At 41.3% G+C, this 22,404-nt stretch overlaps 1 protein-coding gene across 1 annotated transcript in view; it reads left to right on the top strand.

Moving 5' to 3' along the window:
* The window catches only part of GSG1 (germ cell associated 1), a 351,754-nt gene extending 340,100 nt beyond the window's left edge, over window positions 1-11,654 (top strand). Inside the window, exons 5-6 of the mRNA XM_073592715.1 lie at window positions 9,421-9,532; window positions 11,057-11,654. Coding sequence (XP_073448816.1) covers window positions 9,421-9,532; window positions 11,057-11,348 — 404 coding nt within the window. The 3' untranslated portion in view covers window positions 11,349-11,654. The remainder of the gene's footprint in view (window positions 1-9,420; window positions 9,533-11,056) is intronic.
* The last annotated feature ends 10,750 nt before the right edge of the window (window positions 11,655-22,404 follow it).

Genomic DNA, 22,404 nt, shown 5'->3' with positions numbered 1-22,404 from the left:
TGGAAGACCACTAGCCCAATATGCTCTTTGGATTAACCTCACAATCCAGCTTGCCAAGGTAGTCTTTGATGCTGCCATTCCCTTCTTGGCGCCTTTTGGGATGACAAATAGCCATTGATCTTTCCTAAACTGTTGCGTCAAAATTAAGTAGCGTCTTAGAGACCTGGCTATATCCAACTCAAGCAGCCTCAAGGAGGCTGGGTCCTCCCCGAATGCCGGAAGAACCCACTCCTGGTTCAGATGGAAGACTGAAGGCACTTTAGGAATGAATTGATGAATAGGCTGCAACACCACTCTGTCTGGGAAGAAGATGATGTAGGGTTCTTGCGACCCTAACGCTTGGATCTCCGATACTCTGCGACCTGAAGTGATGGCGATTAGAAAGACTGTCTTCAAAGAAATATCCTCCAAGGTGCATTCTTCTGTGGGAGTGAAAGGAGGTTTTGAAAGGGCACTAAGCACGATAGTCAAGCCCCATTTGGGGTATAGCATTTTCCTGGGAGGTCGCAATCTTAGGACTGCCTTCAAGAAACGTTCTACAGGAGGATCTAGTGCCCACCCGGTATCTGTTAAAGCTGAAAGGGCTGAAACCTGGACCTTCCAGGCCCTCAAGTCTAGGACCTCCAGGTGTGGGTGACAGAACTTGTCCTGAGACAGAAGGTTGTCTATGCGTGGAAGGGGAAGTGGTTTGCACAAGGCCATCTTGACCAACTTCCAGGCCCTCAAGTCTAGGACCTCCGGGTGTGGGTGACAGAACTTGTTCTAAGACAGAAGGTTGTCTATGCTTGGAAGGGGAAGCGGTTTGTACAAGGCCATCTTGACCAGGAGCGTGAACCATGGTCTTTTGGGCCAGTATGGGATCACTGCCAAAACTGTGATCTTCTCTGTTGTTAGGCGTTGGAGAAACTTCAGTATCAGAGGGGTTGGGGGATATGCATATCCCATCTGAAAGTTCCATGGCTGGGTTAAGGCATCCACCCCTGCTGACCTCGGAGATGGGAATCCCGAAAAAAATAGAGGCGTCTTTGCATTGAAGGGGAGGCAAATTGATCTATTTGGGGAGTGCCCCATTGCTGGCATATCCAGAGGAAGACCCTCTGATTCAGAGACCATTCGTTGTTGTTGCTGAAAGATCTTGAAAGATGATCAGCTAACTGATTCTTGGGCCCTGGGATATACGAGGCCCGCAGGTTGACTAAGTTCCTCTCGGCCCATGTTAGAATGGGTGTCACTTTGTTCAAGAGGGACCCCCTTGATTCTGGACATAGGCCACTGCCGCTCTGTTGTCCATCTGGAGAAGGATGGATCTACCCTTGAGGAAGGTTAAGACAAAATAGCCAACCAAGCTGCCCTTAGCTCCAAGGTGTTTGACACTACTCCCGCTGAATCAAATTGCCATCTCCCCTGTACCAACTGGTCTTGATAGTGTGCTCCCCATCCTAACCGACTTGCGTCCGTCGTCAGAACAGTCCATGAGATGGGACCAAGGGGACAGGGAACCAGAAGGTTGGATGGTCTTGTCCACCACCAAAGGCTGTATTTCATTGCGGGCATAATCAATATCCTCTGATCCAGGTGATTCTTCTTCCACTGTGATAGAAAGCCTAGCTGGAAAGGCCGTAGATGCCATCTGGCCCATTTCACCATGGGTATGCATGAAGAGAGGGATCCGAGCAGACTCAGACAGTCTGATGACAGTCTGATGCTGATATGGAATGGCTCGCCAGTGTCCTTTTCACTTTCCCTATCAATGAAGGAATCTTTTCTGAAGGGAGTGAGACTGCTTTTTCTGGAGTGTTGAAGAATGCTCCTAGGTATGTTATCTCCTGCGTGGGTGTGAGCTGACTTTTGGAGTAGTTGATCAGTCATCAAAACTTGATCAGCGTACCTAGGACCAATTGCACATGTATCTTCAAGGTCTGCCTGCGCTGGGATAAAATTAGGATATCATCCAAATAATGTAGTACTCGAATCCCCTTCTCTTGAAGAGGAGCCAAGATCACCACTAGTACTTTGGTGAAGGTTCTGGGTTCTGTTGAAATACCAAAGGGAAGGCATTGGAATTGAAGATGTAAGTCGCTTACTCTGAACCGAAGGAAAGGCTGAAACTGCAGGTGGATAGGTATATGAAGATACGCATCTTGAAGGTCTATGGAAGCCATCCAATCCCCAGGTTGTACGGCTAGAATTGCTGTGTTTAAAGACTCCATTTTGAAATGTGCCACCTGGATATGCCTGTTCAACCTCTTCAGGTCCAGTACAGGCCTCTAACCCCCCGACTTCTTGGGAACCAAGAAGACTGGGGAATAAAAGCCTAAGCGCTTTTCCGAGTCCGGAACTGGTACCACTGCCTGCTGGCGAATAAGCATTTGGACATATTGAAGAAGGGCCTCCTTTTTTTCTTTGGAAGTTGGAATTTTGGTGGGCCGGAAGGAAAAAAGGGGGGGTGCCTTCTGAATTTACAGAAATGGCCTTGAAGGACCATGGATACTGCCCACTGGTCTACACAATCTTCCACCCAAACCTGGGCAAACTCCTTTAGATGGGCTCCCACCGGACCAGTTTGGGTGGGGAGGGCATCAAAAGGACTTCTGGCTCTCAACCGTGCATGTAGAGGCTTTAGGTTTTACTGACCTCAAAAAGTGGCTTGCGAGCCTTTCCAGCCTCTTCTGTATTCCTTTCCTGGGCGGTATGACCTGGCTCTTTCCCTCTTAGCTGGCCCGCTGGGCGTGTAGCGAATCTCTTCCTCCTGCCTCTGTCCTGGGGAATCAAACCACTTTTCCCCCCTGTGACTCTGGTAATCGCTGCATCCATTTTCTCGCTGAACAGGGCTTTTCCATCATATGGAATACGACACCAGGATTGTTTAGATGTTGGGTCGGCCGACCATGGCTTTAGCCATAATGCTCTTCTGGCCGTGATGGAATACAGGATGGCCCTGGACGAACATTTTAAGACATCAATAGCTGCTTCTGCTATGAAGTCTGAGGCCAATTTTAATTCATCCAGTGCCTTAATGATTTCGTCTGAGCCCTCACCTTGTCTGAGGGCTGTTTCGACATTGTCCGACCATACTCTGGTAGCCCTCGAGATGGAGGTCAGAGTTATCGCTGGATTACATGCTCCTCTAGCTGCCTAATAAGACTTTTTTAGGTCTGAATCAATTCTTTGGTCAAGGACATCTTTAAAGGAGACTGCGTCTTCTAAGGGTAGTGTCGTATTTCTGGCTAACCTCATAATTGAGGCGTCTACAGTCGGTACAGTATCAAAAAGCTGCGCATCTGCTTCTGCCAGCGGATATAATTTGAGAAAGCAATTATAAGCAATGGGCCTTCTGTCCACTTTCTGCCACTCATCTGTCACTACCTCCCTGATTTCTTCCATAAAGGGGAAAGTTGATAATTTCTTTTTCAGGTGTGGAAAATATTTTTATGTTTTAGATGGCGGCTCTAGATCTTCCTCCCACTGGATTCCATCCTTAACTGCGGTGATGAAAGGCTCAACTACAGCGAAGTCAAATGCCTAAGTGTTATCATCCACCATTTCTGTCTCGTCTTCAGAATTAACTTCTGCGTCCGGATGAGGAGTGGGTGCATTTACTGTCGTTTTGGCCGAGGATGGGTTAATTTGGTCTTGGGATAAGGCCAACTCCCTGATTGAATCCTTGATCAGGCTTTTTATTGATTCCAGCGACTGCTGATTGTCTCTTTCTTTGTCGCCCGTAGCCTCTAGCAGACACTGCCCGCATACTAATTTCTCAGGTAGTTCTTGTTTTCCACATACCTGACATGTTTTTTCTCTTGGATACACGGGTCTGTGGGATTCGTGCCTATTAGGGGTATGTCGGGGTGACCTCTGGCCACTGCGGGAGACATGAGCCGAGGATGAATGAGAGTGACCCAAGCTTCTATGACCCTTTGATCTCCTATCTGGAGAACTTCGGTGGGATGACCTGCAGGGTGATCCCCGATGCGGGCTATAAAAAAATAGAAACAAACAAAAAGTATGTTGCAACTTGCCCGGAGTGCTCTTTTTTTTTTTCCAAAAACAAAAAACTTACCTGACTGTTGCAGCCCTTACCTGATGAGGATATTTTTGATGCAGCATTAAATCACTAGGGGCAGCTGATAAAGAAAAAGAGGAAAAAAAGTTGTTTTTTTTTACATATATACCTACATATATATATATATATATATATATATATATATATATATATATATATATATATATATATATAATACACATACAATTGGATATTTTTAAATTTTTTTCTCAGCACCTACTGTATATCTGCTTTATTTATTTTTCACTTCCTCCTCCCTGGCCGTGGCCCATCATGGAAACCTGACCTGAAACCTATTACACTGCTTGTGCTGCACTGAGCATGTGCAAGATCTACAAGGATGAGATCCAGGAAGAAATACAGTCTGGCTTCAGATGCCCACACTTAAGATGGCCACGGCCTGCTGTAAGTTTATAAAATAATAAACTACTGCTATAAACTAACAAACAGACCTTAATTTACAGACTAACTTTACTAGAATACATTAAGCTTGTGTATTATAGGGGTATTTTTATTTAAAAAGTATAATTTTGGCCGGAACACCACTTTAATGGCTTGGCTGCCTAATGAAAAGGCTCTCTATTTAAACTGAGAGCACTTTGGGTGTAACAAGATGGCCGCCAAAGCCCTCAATGTGCTACTGCGCATGCGCCATGCCGTCCCGTGATGTCACGCCGTGACTCCACCCCCCGAGTAAGACAGAGCCGAATGGCGCGCGTGAAGCGCCACACATTCCCACAGGAGGAGGGGGAGGAAAAACACATAGAGGAGCGCTGAAAAGGAGGTAGCAAACATGACAATGCATATATGCATATGGGGACCTGCCACAAGGAAAGTAGAGGAGAGAGACAGGCTCCTGTTAATCTTCCAAAATCGGCCCAAAAAAGATCCATAGAAAAACGGGCTCCCATACTTAGCAGCCCAAGCAATGGGACTCCATACTGCAGGAGAGCATGAACCTGCAATGGTCACACCATAAAGCGGTGAGGTAAGGCTGATTGTGATCCTGCAGGAATGAGGACAGAGAAAAGAATACCGGCTGAGGGGAGCAACTCTTTTTTATAGAGCTAAAGTGGTCCTGTGGGTTGGTAGGGGCGGAGCAACCAACCATTGGTATGCTGCCATGGAGGCACCAGGAAAAGTCATTGTAATCACCCGGAAGTTCCTGTGCTGGTCAGGATCTTCATCTAGGTGGACATGGCGAGATCCCTCTTTAGCATAGAGGAGGTGCTGCTCTTTTTCCGGATAAGGGTATGATATGTACTTGTGCTTAATCAATGTAGGGTGGATGTGGTAGTTAGATTTGGTGTGGGTGGGGTTCATTGATTTGTTTGGCATCCCTACACATTTGCTTCTGGCCCATGTGCACACATCACTTCCTGCATTTGTTCTGCTGATGTAAATGCAAGTATAAATAAGAGCTCCTTTCTATTAAAATATATATGACTTGTTTCACAGTTGGGCGACTTTGGACCTCCGAGTTGCTTGACAAGTTGTACCCCATGATTCTCAATGATAACTAGGGATGGGCTGAACACCCCCCTGTTCTGTTCGCAGCAGAACATGCGAACTGACAAAAAATTCATTTGAACACGTAAACACCGTTAAAGTCTATGGGGCACGAACATGAATAATCAAAAGTGCTGATTTTAAAGGTTAATATGCAAGTTATTGTCCTAAAAAGTGTTTGGGGACCCGGGTCCTGCCCCAGGGGACATGCATCAATGCAAAAAAAGTTTTAAAAACGGCCGTTTTTTCGGGAGCACTGATTTTAATAATGCTTAAAGTGAAACAATAAAAGTGTAATATTCCTTTAAATTTCGGACCTGGGGGCTGTCTATAGTATGCCTGTAAAGTGGCGCATGTTTCCCGTGTTTAGAACAGTCTGACAGCAAAATGACATTTCTAAAGGAAGAAAAAAGTCATTTAAAAGTGCTAGCACTAGTGCCGGTGTTCTGCCGAGAAAGTTCCCCCGGCGGATAAGGACTCCCCTGTACTGTGCAGGCGCATCGCTTCCGAAGTACAAACCGCCAAAGCTAAACACCTGTGAGACAGCTGTACATGGCGCCTGTAACAGGGCCCCTCGCGGGCTTGCCCCCCTCCCCCTCCTGAACCGTATCAGGCCACATGCCCTCAACATGGGGAGAATGTCCCCATGTTGATGGGGACAAGGGCCTCATCCCCACAACCCTTGCCCGGTGGTTGTGGGGGTCTGTAGGCGGGGGGGCTTATCAGAATCTGGAAGCCCCTTTTAACAAGGGGACCCCTGGATCCCGGCCCCCCCTGTGTGAAATGGTAACGAGTACATTGTACTCCTACCATTTCACAAAAAAAGTGTAAAAAACTGTAAAAAACACACAGACACAGAATTGGAAAAAGTCCTTTATTAAAAAAGAAAAAAAAATTCCAGCGATGTAATCCTTCCTCTTCCCGAGAAGAAAGACGCCACCATGACACGATCTGCCTCCATGGGAGGAGCCCGCTGAATGACGCTAGACCTGCCATGACAGTTCTTAAAAAGCTGAGGGCACGTCACGGATGGCCCCGCCCTCAGCTTTTTAAGAACTGTCACGGCAGGTCTAGCGTCATTCAGCGTCATTTTTTTTCTATTTTAATAAAGGACTTGTCCAATGCTGTGTCTGTGTGTTTTTTTACACTTTTTTTGTGTAATGGTAGGACTACAATGTACCTGTTACCATTTCACACAGGGGGGGGCCGGGATCTGGGGGTCCCCTTGTTAAAGGGGGCTTCCAGATTCCGATAAGCCCCCCGCCTGCAGACCCCCACAACCACCGGGCAAGGGTTGTGGGGATGAGGCCCTTGTCCCCATCAACATGGGGACATCCTTCCCATGTTGAGGGCATGTGGCCTGGTACGGTTCAGGGGGTGTGTGCTCTCTCGTCCCCCCTCTTTTCCTGCGGCCTGCCAGGTTGCGTGCTCGGATATGGGTCTGGTATGGATTTTGAGGGGGACCCCCGCGCCATTTTTTTTTTTTTAATTTTGGTTCGGGGTTCCCCTTATTATTCATACCAGACCCAAAGGGCCTGGTAATGCACTATGGGGGATCCCAGGCCATTTTTATCAATGAACTTTTATGTGTATTGTCGGGACCGACAATTCATTAATAGCCGGCACTAGCGCTAGCACTTTTAAATGACTTTTTTTTCCTTTGAAATGTCATTTTGCTGTCAGACTGTTCTAAACACGGGAAAGATGCGCCACTTTACAGGCATACTATAGACACCCCCCAGGTGCACAATTTAAAGGAATATTACACTTTTATTGTTTCACACTAAGCATTATTAAAATCACTGCTCCTGAAAAAACAGCCGTTTTTAAAACTTTTTTTTGCATTGATACATGTCCCCTGGGGCAGGTCCCGGGTCTCTAAACACTTTTTATGGCAAAGAACTTGCATATAAGCCTTCAGTGAGAACTTTGGATTTTGCTGGTTCGAGCCCCATTGACTTCCACTATTCCTGCATATGTGATCTGACAGGCATTATTGGCGGCAATAGCGCTGCTTTCCATTTGCATTAGCACTGAGTTTCTGAGAGTTGAAGTCTTTCTGGCCTTTTTTGAGAACTATTTTTTGGCACTGCAGGATAATATTTTGGCGCTATACTAAATGACCCCCAGTGTGTCAAAATGTGCTATCTGCCATCAGGGGATTTCAATGTACACGTTTTGTGGGTGCAACCTCTTCCTCCCAACTCTAGTAGGTGAGAGGAAGTGGTTGCACCCCCAAAACACGTCCATTGATCCCCCATGATGGGAGATAGCAAATGTTGACATTAGGTATGGGATCAGAAAGGAAATCCCCATTTTGACTCACAATTTGTATGCATCTTCTAAATTTGACTTTTACAGGGGTGACTTCACCCCATCTGATGAAGGCAAGATCAAGACCTTTTTCACACTATAAAATGTCTGATATTGCCTTCTTTTTTGCAATGTTAAACTTTGTAAGTTCCAGAGTTGTGTATGTTATGTTTGTAAACATGCCTGTTTCTGTATTTTTTCAGAAATTTCAAGGTAAAACTTTGAAAAAAAAAGATGTGGGTTTTTTACCGCCAAATGTTTTATAAAACGCACATGTGAATGTGCATGGAGTAAAAGGTTTTATACTCAACAATGTGTGGCTTCTTCTTTCAATGATCAATACCAGTTTTTGTATTAAGTTTGTGTTTACAGTGACAATGGGTGTTATTTAATAATGGAAAAACCACTTGGCACTAGGAGAACCTAGGAGACAGATAAAAGAAATGCAAGCAGTAAATGAAAATCAAAATTTGATCTGATAAAAGAGAAAATGTATTCAAAATGTGCTGGCATAGCAATGGCCCCCCTACCCGTAAAATATTCAACATATTTTTCTCACACTTCACGGGCGCTTTGGGGGGGGGGGGGGGGGCAAGCCAGGACGGCCAGCTTTCAGGGCCGTCATTGGAGTTTCTGAAAGTCCGGCCTCAGGCCCAACTGAGGCAACATAATTAGGATTATTACACCAAGCCCCCGCACAGCACAAACTCTACGACAAGTACGTACCCCCAACATGGTTTCAAAATGGTCGGCTGGTCAGAACGAACTAAACAGAGCGCACTGAAGAACAGCAAGGCCTGTGAAGAGCGAGCTGAAAATCAGTAACGAGCAGACAAGAACACACTGAAAAACAGATAGGAACTGACTTCACGCACTGAAAAGCAGATACAAACCCACAAGCACAAACTGAACAGCAGTAAAACGATCTGAAAAAGCAGGAGTCTGAAAAGCGCGAATCGTCTCTCACAAAACTTCTACTAACACAAGATGAACACCAGATTAGCAGAAGGAGCCCAAAGGGTGGCGCGCTGGCTATTGAACTTCCCTTTTCTAGTCCTGTTGTACCTGTTGTACGTCACTGCGTTCTGGATGGTCGGACTTGGTGTGACCGTGTGTACGCAAGACAAGCTTGAGCGGAATTCCGTCGGAAAAACTATCATAGCTTTTTCCGACGAGAATTCCGATCATGTGTACACGGCATTAGACTCTGAAGTTGTAGCTTACACAGGGTTATATTTCATCCATGTGAAAGTAATGATAGGCTCACTGATGTCACATGGAGTGAGTCATATGTTCCTCCATACCCCAGTGAGCCCAAAAGCAAACATTTATTATATTGCAGCTTACCAATTTTTAGATGTGATGTCTGTATTTGTTTCTTCCAGACTGAATATTTTAGTATTCTGCAAAAGCTTTGCTATAGTCTATCTGAAGGCAATGAACATTGATATTTGTAAAAGAAAATATGCCAACATTGGTAATGTGTTTTATTTAAATATCTAATAGTTGTGCTTCCTAATGTGTTTTGCCTGCAGGATTGCTGGGGATGGTGGCACACATGATGTATACTCAGGTTTTCCAAGCCACTGTTAGCTTGGGACCAGAAGACTGGAGACCACATTCATGGGATTATGGATGGGCTTTTTAGTAAGTTTTTTTTTCTGATTTATTTTTCAAGGCATGGAAGTACACAGCTAAATAGGAACTTCATGCAAAATATAAGGCTCAGCTCAAATTATATAATAGAAAAATGTGTTTACATATGTCAGAAAAGTTATTCTCCACAAAATAGTGGGCCTGATACAGAAACAAAAGTCACACATAGCTGACATAGCTGTACCTTGGTGTCTTAGCCTGGGTTCACACGAGTACGATCTCTGACATCGCATGTGATTCGCACCAGCACCGCAGGTGCCGATCACATGCAATATCTGAGCAATACGAGTTCCGTCATACAGTTGTATGGCTGAACTCGCATTGGATTTGCACGGAAAAGGGTGCAGGGACTTGTTGTTCCCCGCACTAGAATCGGATCGCATGGGTGTTCTTACCTATGCGACTTGATTCCCCGATCTGGGGTTGTCATTAACATTGTATTGACACTCACAGCGGTTCGCAGAAGGCAGTGTAAACTGCCTGCGGAAAGGAGCGATGCAGGAATTGGCGCTGTAATCACGCTGGTTCCCGCATCACACTAGTCTGAACCTAGGCTCAGTGTCATAACCTAGTCACGGCAGACTTTACAATTTGATCAGGGATTTTAAACCTGCCCAAGTTTTGGAAAACACAATTTTACAATTATTTTTGGACATAACCTTCCACCACATATGTAGGTAAACAGCTTGTTTTATCTTGAAAAATTGGTGTATATCGTGCTGACATGCAAATGTATATTAAATAGCAGCCACCACAACACTAAGACAAGTGTAAATCAAGGGATATGTGAAAGGTAAAATTTTGTGCAGAGCTCAAAAATTCATGATGATAAAAATTCATATATATACAAACTAATATACACTGTGCAATGACCACAAAAAATCTGTGAAAAGTCATGTGACATTCCAACGCAACCTCAGAAACTGGCTGCGCGGAACTGAGTGGAGCTCCGCTTCTGAGGGCTGCTTCTGAGGACTACTTCTCTGTTACATCTCTTGACCAATTGGACTGTCTTCCATCTAGATCTGGAGCCCAGACATGGAGGTCCCATACTTTGGTGTTTACACCATATGCCTTGTTGACTCACTGAGCATATGCCCATTTGAGTCCTCTTACCCGTAAGCCTCCTCACTAACCGGAGTTGGTTCTATTGTCTGTGACTTCACTTCGATACCGATGTCACGTGGAATTTTACTTCTGGTTACATAATCTGTTTTCACCTCTTATCCATGGGCTGTTACATTTATGGTTTAAAAAACTTTATATGATGGCACATGGACTTTAGTTTGGGTGTGAATTTCACATCACTTTTCAGTTTTTTTTTGCGGTCATTGCACCGTGTATATTAGTTTGTATATATGAATTTTTATCATCATGAATTTTTGAGCGCTGCACAAAATTTTATCTTTTTACATATCCCTTGTATTGTCTTGGCTAGAATTCTTTAAGTGAAATGTTTAAAAAAACTATAAAAATAAATCAGTGACAATCTTTTTGTTATTAATTATATTTTAGCACAGCTTGGGCTTCTTTCACCTGCTGCATGATTTCAGCTGTCACAACACTCAACACCTACACGAAAACTGTTCTGGAATTTAGACGAAACCAGAAGGCCTTTGAGCATAGTTTGAAAGAACAGACATGCTTTTTAAACCACAAACAGGTGAACTATGATAGAGACAAGCCAATACATTTTGTGTCAGAGAGCATGGACTTCTATTCAGAGCTTCAGAAGAAAGTTCTTCTGAGAGACCATTCAATGGATCTAGAAGACGTTGACAAGTCCATGGAGGAGGATCATTGTTAAACTATGAGGGGTGGTAAGCAATTCATTATGGAATCCTATGCACACGTATCTGTATGTTAATGCATCTCCCGTAACCTTGACTTGTTTTTGACTATAGGCAGTTAATGACCAACAGGACTGGCTTATATTGAATGGAAATTTAAAATAATTTGCATGTGTTTGTGAATATTAGCAGCCCAGTGTAAATACCAATGTTAATGTGTTGTAAACTGTTTCCGGTTATTTGTTATATTTGTACATTGAATAGCCAAATAAAATGAATGAATAATAATAAACAAACTCTACTGGCAAGTCTGCTGCAATCTAATCTGGTAGCTTCTATTTTAAATAGATAAATTATGTTCATCCCCTCCTTGTAAATAACTCCAACCCAATACACCAACTAAACAGTGTTCCTCACTGTCCAATTTTTAGTAGTTGATGGAAAAGGTTGAAAAATATCTAAATGGGGGGGGCAGGAGGCGGAGCAGACATGCATTGTTAGAGCTCCACACCGCTGAGGAGAGAAGAGAAGGACAAAGCGGAGCCTGCAGGCTCAAAAGGTATCCATTTGAACCTTTTTGCCCCTGGGAACAAACTGTGAAAGTTTGGGCAGGAAATATGGTACTGGGAGGAAACCGTGGCAGAAATAAAAATCACCTCACAAAGAGCTCACAGGCACTCACTGCAGCTGAAGCAGCTCCAGTCACCTCACAAGATACAGCATCAGGGCGCTCTCACAGACAGAAAATGTCACAGCAAGACTCTCCATTTGAGTCAGATACAGAACAAATCCTCTCACAAACTTCTCCACAAGCCTCCTCAGCATCCCCAGTAATATTATTACAATTTGAAAAGATGCTTCATAAGGCTTTAAAACAAACCTCAGACCAAATAACAAAAAGCCTAACCAAAGAAATAAGAGAGCTGGGAAACCGCACCGCAGCCCTAGAAATAAAAATGGATGAAATTGAAATTACAACCCAAGAAAATATAACAGAATTGGAACAATTAAAAAAAGAGAATTTAATACTTCAAACTAAGCTCGAAGATTACGAAAATAGAGCCAGACGTTCAAACTTGCGCATAAGGGGAATACCTGAAACTGTGACAGACCTGCAATCTACTATTACTGCTCTATTACAAGAACTAAAGCCAGATATCCCTATTGAACGTTTAGAACTGGACAGAGTACACAGAGCCCTCACAGCCAAAAAGAAAGATGGACCCCCACGTGATATAATCACAAAATTTCATTATTACAGAACGAAAGAACAAATACTAATTGCTGCAAGAGAAAAAAAGGAACTTAATTTTCAAGGACACAATTATCAAATTTTTGCTGACCTATCCCAACTTACTATTACTAAAAGACGATCCATGAAACCCCAACTAATGGAACTGCAACGCCACAACATTATGTATCAATGGGGCTTCCCCTTTTCAGTCAGATTTAACTACCAAGGTACAATTTACAGAAGCAGATCAGCAGATGAACTACAACAAACCCTTTTAAAATTAAATCTGACAGAACCCACAAGCAGCAACACTCCCACACGCAGAAGAATGGCATCATCTTCACCTTCAGGCAGCACCCAGAAAATTTCAGAACAAAATGGGAATCATCATTCTCACAAAAGAGGCCGTTATGCCACATCATCCATGGACCAAGAAGATTCAATGGACTGACATCCTAATTCCTGATATCTCTTCATTTATTATACTAAGAGATGGTTCTCTATAAAAAACCTGTATTTATAACTGAATGTAACTGTATTCTGATAGTCACACACTGTGTGGGATCATGTTACATTCCAGTTATATTTCTTATTACTTCTGATTCATATAGCCTTAGAATATATAAGTGAAATAAGGAAATTCTTGTTCAGTTATATATTATCAGGTAATAACAATAGATTTATTACTTTTTAGGACAAATATGTTCAATAATCCAGAAGTAATGGAAGCTTTTTCTTTCTTTTCTTAAACCAAAGATATTATTACCTAACTAGTTCCTAGAATTATGTTTTTGTTTATTCTAATCTGAAGCAATACAACCTCAATTTTATGAGTTAACATATCTAAACAGTTACATATGAATAAAATATGTAATTGTTTACTCTAAAAGGGTTAAAATCCCAAAATAATTCAAACTATCTTCATCAATACCAAAGTTATTAACAGTACCTTTCTAACTGAATTATTTAGCCTAGGGCAAGACTAACCATATACAACCACCCTGGAATAAATAATTTCAACAAAAACTATATTCTGCACTCCAATTAATGAAACATCATTTTGATGTCTTTTGACATAGCACTTCTCTCCTGTAAGCGGAAGATCCGTGTACCCCCATTAGCCCTCCTCATTCTCCCAACCATATTATGTGGGAGTGTGACAAAGGCACTTATTCCCCTGAGAGAGATATTTATTCTCTTTCACGGGTAAATTGTGATTACTTGCAAAAAATAATTTATACAATCTATCATCTAATCTCATATGTTTTTTTGTTTACTCTTTACTCCAGAATTCACTGGTTTCTTTTCTATCTATTCATCTCTTCAGTCCACACAGGTTGATCTGCGCAGTCAGCTCTGCATAACAAAACGTAAGTCAAAACTATTTGATCTATTGCCATGGCACCACTGAATATACTTTCCCTGAATGTTCAGGGAATAAATGTCCCTCAAAAAAGGACCAAAGCCTTCCGTACTTTCCATAACAAGAAGGCTCACATAGTATGCCTCCAAGAAACACACTTCACCAAAGATTCTACTCCAAAATATATTTCTCCTTTTTATCAACAAATTTACACGGCTTCTGCCTGTACCAAGCAAAGGGGAACTCTAATTGCATTTCACCGATCCACACCATTCACCTTATCATCAGAAATTAAAGACCCAGAAGGTAGATACCTGATACTCATGGGTTATATAATGGATACAGCAATCACGGTGATTTCCTACTACGCTCCTAACAAACAACCTACACCATTCCTCTCACATATATTACAAGTGATTAATACACACAAAATAGGAACAGTGTTAATGTGTGGGGATTCGAACCAGGTCCTTCTCCCATTTCTAGATAAATCACCTTTTACACCATCCAAAATAACCTCTAGATTGCCTTTTTCTCAACTTCTTTCCAAATACAATCTGGTAGATTCATGGAGAGAAAGTAACCCAATGAAAAAGAAATTCACTTATTTCTCGCACCCTCATCAAACCTTCACCAGAATAGATCATATTTTTCTAACAATAGGAATGATACCAGAAATTATTGCATCAGATATAATTCCGATTCCGTGGTCTGACCATAATGCAGTATACACTACTATAGCCTCAGCCATACCAAAAGCGCATGACCCAACGTGGTACTTACCGGACATAATGCTCAAACACCCACTACATCAGATGGCCATTGAACAAGCTTTAAAGGAATACATATCAATTAATAATACAACAGACATCTCCCCAATAACACTGTGGGAAGCTCATAAGCCTGTCTTGCGTGGTACAATACAAAGACAAATGGCACTATTTAAACGGGAACGCAAAAATCTAGCAAAAAAACTAGAACTCAATTTTAATGCAGCCTACATATCATTTCAAGATAATCCATCTCAGAGTACAAAATCTCATCTGGAAAAATCTAGATTGGAATACGATCTATTTCTCACTGAGTCAGTTGATAAATCCCTCAAACGCTCCAAACACAATTTCTACATGAATACAAACAAACCAGGTACATATTTGGCTCGGGCATTAAATTCAACTAACAAATCTTTCAAACCAATACGTTTGAAATTATCAAAAAATGTTTACACTTGTAATCCAGTTAAAATAGTCCATAAATTTCACTCACATCTCGCAACTTTATACAAGACAAACAATGAATTTAATCCTACAGAGGCTGAATCCTTCTTCTCAAAAATAACCTTACCTGAGTTATCTCAGAATCAAAAAAGCAGTTTGGATGAGCCTATAACTATAGATGAAGTTGCTAACGCCATAAAAGACCTAAAACTTAACAAAAGACCAGGCCCAGATGGCTACTCGGCTTTATACTATAAAACATTCTCAGAAATACTCTCTCCCATTCTCACTGAAACTTTTAACAAACTTCTAGATGGACATTCTTTTCGGCAAGAAACACTAATGGCAATTGTTTGTATGATCCCAAAACCCCTTTCTGATGATACTTCCTGTGTGAATTATCGGCCTATCTCTCTGTTAAACCTCGATATTAAATTATTAGCAAAAATAATAGCAAAACGCCTCAATAGCATTATAGGAAAATTAATACATAGAGATCAAGTAGGCTTCATGCCAAATAGACAGGCAGGCGATAATATACGCAGAGCAGTGTTATTGGCACATATTGCTAAAAAACGGAAAATCCCTTTATGTTTTCTATCTCTCGATATTAAGAGGGCATTTGACACAGTATCCTGGCAATATATGCAATATTCATTACAAAAATGGGGTTTTGGACTCCACTTTTTAACATGGATCAAAGCATTATATAATAAACCCAAAGCCTATATAAAATATGCTGGATACAAATCTGAAGCCTTTAATATCGAAAGAGGTACCCGACAGGGTTGCCCATTATCTCCCTTATTATTTGCCCTTATACTCGAACCCATGGCCCAATACATCAGAACAAACCAAACTATAACTGGCATTGAAGTAGGAGGTATTACACACAAATTATGTATATTTGCAGACGATATATTACTTTTTCTATCATCACCACAGGTCTCTGGTCCTAACTTAATACCAGCTCTTGATGGATTTGCAGCCCTATCCGGCCTTATGATTAATCCTAAGAAATGCCTAGTGCTTAATATTTCACTCACAAACATGGAATTGATCCCGGCTAGGGCTGCACTCCCATTCACATGGGCAGAAAAATCAATCCCATATCTTGGAATTCATTTAACAGCATCTCATTCTGACTTATTCTCAACCAATTATCCTCCTGTATTAAGACAGATCACAAATCTAATAAAACAATGGTCGCAACTTCCTTTATCCTGGATAGGGAAGATTAATGCAATCAAAATGACTATTCTACCCAAATTGCTTTATCTATTCAGAGTCCTCCCTATTCCAATTCCTTCCTATTTTTTGAGAATAGTACAAAAAAGAGCAACTTCGTTTATATGGGGCTCTTCTAAACCACGTATACCTATACACACACTACATCTTCCCAAAAATAAAGGAGGCCTGGGATACCCTAATTTTACTAACTACTACAGAGCAGCACATTTGGCCAGTCTGTCCAAATACCATGCAAAACAGGAAATCCCATTATGGGTATTTATAGAGGCTTCAGAAAATGACCCTCTATTAATATCAAATTTATTATGGCTTGATCCTAAAGATCGCTTTAAAATTCATAATCCCATAACTAAACACTTCTTATCTCTCTGGGATAAACTAAAAACCAAATATCAGTTACAATCTCCACACAATCCTCTCCTTTCTTTTATCAGAAATCCGGCCTTTTATCCGGCATGTATCTACTCAAATTCTTTTAAAGCTTGGACAACATCAGGCATTCAGACACTAAATGACTTCATAGCATCTAAATCATTCCTTTCATTCCCATCGCTTAGAGAAAAATATGATCTACCAAACTCTGAGATATTTAGATATCTCCAAATCAAAAATTTCTATACACCATTCCTAAAGGGGGATACACCATTATCCCAATTATCCATTTTTGAATCAATCTGTACAAAAGATCCATTTGCTAAAGGTACAATTTCATCACTTTATAATCAATTATATGGAGTAGCAAATCTTAATAGACCCTCTTACGTTCAGAGGTGGGAGGAGGACCTGGGACGAACTTTAGAAGACACGGACTGGTCTAACATATGGCTCACATCTAAGTCATCTTCACCCAACATCTTAGCACTGGGGACAAATTATAAAGTCCTAACTCACTGGTACCTTGTACCCGCTAGAGTGGCAAAATATTCACCTAATACCTCAGCTCTTTGTTTTCGAGGATGCCCAGAAATAGGCACATATTTACACATATGGTGGACGTGCCCAGTAATCCAAACCTTCTGGAAGGAAGTCTTCGTGATTGCATCTAAAATATTTAAAAAATAATACAACCAGATCCATATTTAACTTTACTTAATCTAAAACCGGAATGGTTAACACTTTCTCAATTCAAACTTATGATCCAACTAATAACGGCTGCAAAACAAACAGTGGCCAAGGCATGGAAATCTCCTACATTGGTACTAGCAGAAACAATTCACAGAATGAATAATACAATGTCCCATGCTAAGATGGTAGCCATCGATCAAAATCAAATTCCAAAATTTGAAAAACTTTGGCATCCTTGGATAAAACAACAGTTCCTGTCAAACTTCAATGACTCTGTCCTGTTGCCATGGTAACAGATTAAATGACTTACAGAGACACCCATTCTAAAGGCTTCAAAGAGAACTAAAAAGAATAATAAACTGACGAGCGGGACAACCTTGTGGACCATACCTCTACCTTTCAACCCTTTTTCTTCTTTTTCTTTCTTTTTCTCCACCTTACGATCAAAGCTCATTATCAGAATTTATTTGACCTATATACACTCTACTTGTAAACAATATGTATAGTAGGTATAAATCATTTAAATACCTACAAAAGTAACTAAGGAAATGATATATATCTTTAATTTAGGTTTACGTAAACCCAATGTTTAATATTTGAAATTTCATTATATTTACCTATAGAAACCCTACTGTAAAACAATGAGCTTACTTTATAGATCCTTGTAAACTTACTTTATGTATCTTTATAACATTGTATACTCAATAAACTTCTTTTGACAAGGAAAAATATCTAAATGAGCCTTGTGCCATGCCAGGTCTTTTCTGTTAACAAAAATATTCATGGATAACAGTTGGGGAGAAAAAGCGCCTACATCTTTAAAGGGTAATTTCCCTTTAGGAATAAAAAATATACCAAATAAAAAAAAATAATATAGCATTAATAATTGCCAAACAAGCAATATTGCAATTTAATGTTATTAAAAATTACCTTGCTTTTTTAATGTGCAGCGGCTGTAATTTTCTGTAAAATTCAGTAGAATATGGCAACCTGAAGGCACAGTGTACACAATGCCCCCAGGAATGTAATTTATTGCTTGTTTAGTTTCAGTGAAATATTCTACAAGGGTTAACTACTTCCAAAGGAGACACTGCAACTTTTCTCATCAGAACACTGAGAGTGCACCAGCTGCTTATAATAAAACTCCCATTCAGAATCCATATCCAAAATATTCCAACAAATTTGTTTAAAGTATAAAAAGTTTGGAGTCTGCAACAAATTTTGTTAAAATCCATACAATGTACATTGACTACTCAGAGGGTATTGTTTTTTTTTTTCTCAGCATAGGTGGAGTTACCTTTTAACTGCTTCCTTCTCTCCTGGGGGCACGGGCAGGCTGCATCATGTACATGTATGTCATTCAGCCTGTTCCATGTTAGAGGCGTGCGCATGTTACTGGCTACATGCGGATTTTGGCAACAGGTCCTGGCCAGTGATTTATGGCTGAGACCTGCTGATCGGATGTAGCCAATCACAGTACAGAGTCCTGTGTTTACATATACACAGGGCTCTGTACACAGATCAGTGATCACGCAGTTTCCTCTCCCTGCAAAGCAGGGAGAAAAAACAGCCAGATCTGTTAGTAAAAGCAGCACACATTACCCACATTACACATTGTTAGGCACACAATTAAAGCAGAGTTCCACCCAAAAATGAAACTTCTGCTTTAAGTGCTGGTGACTCCCTATCATTTTTTTGGGGGGGGGAGTGGGTACCCTGTTTTTAGAGGCACCCAGCTCCCACTTCTTTCCTGCGGTGCTGGAAGGAAGATCACCTCTCCCCCCTCCCTCCCTGCAATCTTCTGGGACACATCACATGTCCCGGAAGATTGCCCGGCCATTCGCAGCACAGCACGCGCCCGGCTTTGAAGCCACAGCCAGGCACACACAGTTAGAATGCTGGCGCCACAGAGAGGAGGGGAGAGGAGGGGGAGAGGAGCGAGGCTTCGTGTGCCCGCATCCCTGGACCACGGGACAGGTGAGTGTCTGATAAATTAAAAGTCAGCAGCTACACTTTTTGTAGCTGCTGACTTTTAAATGGGTGGAACTCAACTTTAACTCCTTGATTGCCCCTAGATGTCAACCCCTTCTCTGCCAGTGTCAGCACAGTGTCAGTGTACAGTATTATCACCGATCAATGTATTTGTTTCACTAGGGCCATCAGGGTCAGTTAGTGACCCTCCTAGATAATGTCTGTTAGCGCCAGATTGCCTGCCACCCTATTACAGTCACACAATAAGTCACTGATCACTGCCATTAAAGTATAGCATCTACAGATGCCTAAATTCCAGTATATACAGTATACCATAGATTGTAGACGCTATAACTTTCACACAAACCAATTAATATACACTTATTGGGATTTTTTATACCAAATACATATAGCAGGATACATTTTGGCTTACACTTATGAAGAAAATTTGATTTACAAAAAAAAAAATATTTATTGGATGTGTTTTATAACAGAAAGTGGAAACTATTTTTTCCCCCCTAAATTTTCAATCGTTTTCATTTAAACAATAAAAAAGAAAAATCCAGTGGTGATCAAATAGCGCTAAAAGAAAGCTCTATTTGTTTGAAAATAAAATTATATAAATTTCATTTGCGTACAGTGTTGCATCACCGCTCAATTGCCAGTTAAAATAGCACAGTTCTGAATAGCAAAAGATGCCTTGGTCATGAAGGGGGTAAAACCTTCCGAAGGTCAAGTGGTTAGAGTGAGGTTCCCAGTCATACTGAATCTCCTTAGATTCATTATAAGAAGCAGACTTTGTATGTCTGGAGGCTTTTCCACAGCCTGTTTCCATCACTATCATGTCTAGTTATTTCATTCATTAATAGAAAGCATTATTACAGAAAGTCTCTGAGTTACGAACACAATAGGGGCTGTAGGTTTGTTCCTAAGTCGAAGTTGTTTGTAAGGTGCAACACTGCATTTGTAAGTGTAACTTCCGGTCGGAACACTGCATTCGTGTAACTGCCACCTGTGCATGGATGTGGGATGTTCCGGGCGCTTGTTATGTTATCTGGGGCGTAGTACAGCAGTGTGGGATGTGTCCGGGGGTGCTCGAAAGGTATCCAGGACCAGTGTGAAGCACAAGTGGCCGGCATTTGAGGCAGTTCGTAAGTAGGAGTCGTTCATAACTCGGGTGTTCGTAACTCAGGGACTGCCTGGATCACAATTTATTCTTGTAGGCCACACTTAAGTGAACAATGGCAGCATAGGATCTGAATTGTGGGAATATCTTAGAATTCTCCAGTACACATAATCTCAATTTCAGTCAGTTTTTTTTCCTTCTTTCCTTTTTTTAAGGAAACAGTCACTATTGGTTATATATAGTTAAAATATGATTGATTGTGAATGTTTTAATAAAGATTTTCTTAAGCTATTGTGTGATTTTTTTTATTTATTTATTTTTATTAAGATAAAGTTTAAGACGGGTATATGCAGTAAAAGTTCAAATGACTGATATCACCAGGTAAAGAAAGAGGGGGAGGGGCGTCAAATGTTCATCCCCACAGTCACAGGGATGATAGCTTTTCTGACTGTGGTGCTAGGTTGGTATTTATTTTGCAAGGATCCTTATTAATGTTTTTACATTTTATTAAAAAAAAGCATAGAAGGAAAAAAATGACAATAACAATGGTTGAACTGAGTTATAAATGTCTATCCAGCTACTCAGAAATCTGCTCACTTTAGGTCAATAAGATGAATTGAATGCTTATTTCTGTTCAGTACTATGGAAGCTGTGATTCCTGCTTTGTAATGCAGAAGAGTGATTGTGGTTTATTGTTTGACTCATTGCAAGCTTGACTCAAAATAGCCAGCATCTAACAGACATGTCGATGTTATCTGAGCATTTATTCAGCGGGGTTGATATATACACTTAAAATATAAATAGCAGCATATTGGGAAAACTTACAAATGTCAATATGACATAGCACCCTTTAAAGTATGAAAGCTTAAGCATATAGAAATTTGAAACTCTCATAAAAAATTACTATCAAAAAAATGTATAATAATAGCTAAAATGATTATGTACTTGCTGGAAACATTATATATCAAAACGATATTTTATTTTGATTCCTACAAGTCCGCCATGCCTTATACTCAGTTTCCTCTATCCATTCCACAGCCCACCCCTAACGCTATTATAGCAATAGTCAAAAGCACAGACCCTCAAAAACTTATATCAACCTTCTACAGTATGCTTATTACCCCTTCTTCAACCAAATTGGCATATGACATTAAATCCCGTTGGGAGGAGGAGGTAGGTGTACTGGAGGATGAAGAGTGGAGTGAGGCACTAGATTCCTGCAAGGCCGTCTCCCCTAAGCTTTCTGGTATGCTCTGTGTAAGATATATATTTGGGACAGTCTATCTCACACCTTTAAAGGGGTTGTAAACCCTTGTGTTTTTTCACCTTAATGCATCCTATGCATTAAGGTATAAAAAACACCTGGCTTTGACTGGCCCCCTAGCCCCCCCCGTTTTACTTCCCTGAGCCCTGGAATTTCACCCAGTGGAGACACGCTCTTCCTCTGCCTGGGTTCTCGCTTGATTGGATAGATTGATAGCAGCCCAGCCATTGGCTCCCGCTGCTGTCAATAAAATCCAATGATGCTGGCGCCGGGGGGCGGGGCCGAGTCCAGCATTCATGTCTATGGACGCCGAATGCTGGACTCGGGAGCACACCCGCAAGGTAACCCCCTGGGAGAGTGCTTCTCCTAGGGGGTTATCTGATGTGGGGAGGAGCTGCGAGAGCCGACGAGGTACCCCAGAAGATGAGGTTCGGGGTCACTCTGTGCAAAACTAACTGCACAGTGGAGGTAAGTATGATATGCTTGTTATTTAAAAAAAAAAAGTGAACCTTTTACAATCGCTTTAAGAATAGTCAGATTCAAAAGAGGACAGAGGACACCCTAGGTTTTGCCTGATGTGTC

The sequence above is a fragment of the Aquarana catesbeiana genome, linkage group LG07, assembly GCF_042186555.1.
Source record: "Aquarana catesbeiana isolate 2022-GZ linkage group LG07, ASM4218655v1, whole genome shotgun sequence".
Classification (NCBI taxonomy): domain Eukaryota; kingdom Metazoa; phylum Chordata; class Amphibia; order Anura; family Ranidae; genus Aquarana; species Aquarana catesbeiana.
This window is presented reverse-complemented; position numbering and strand designations above follow the sequence as displayed.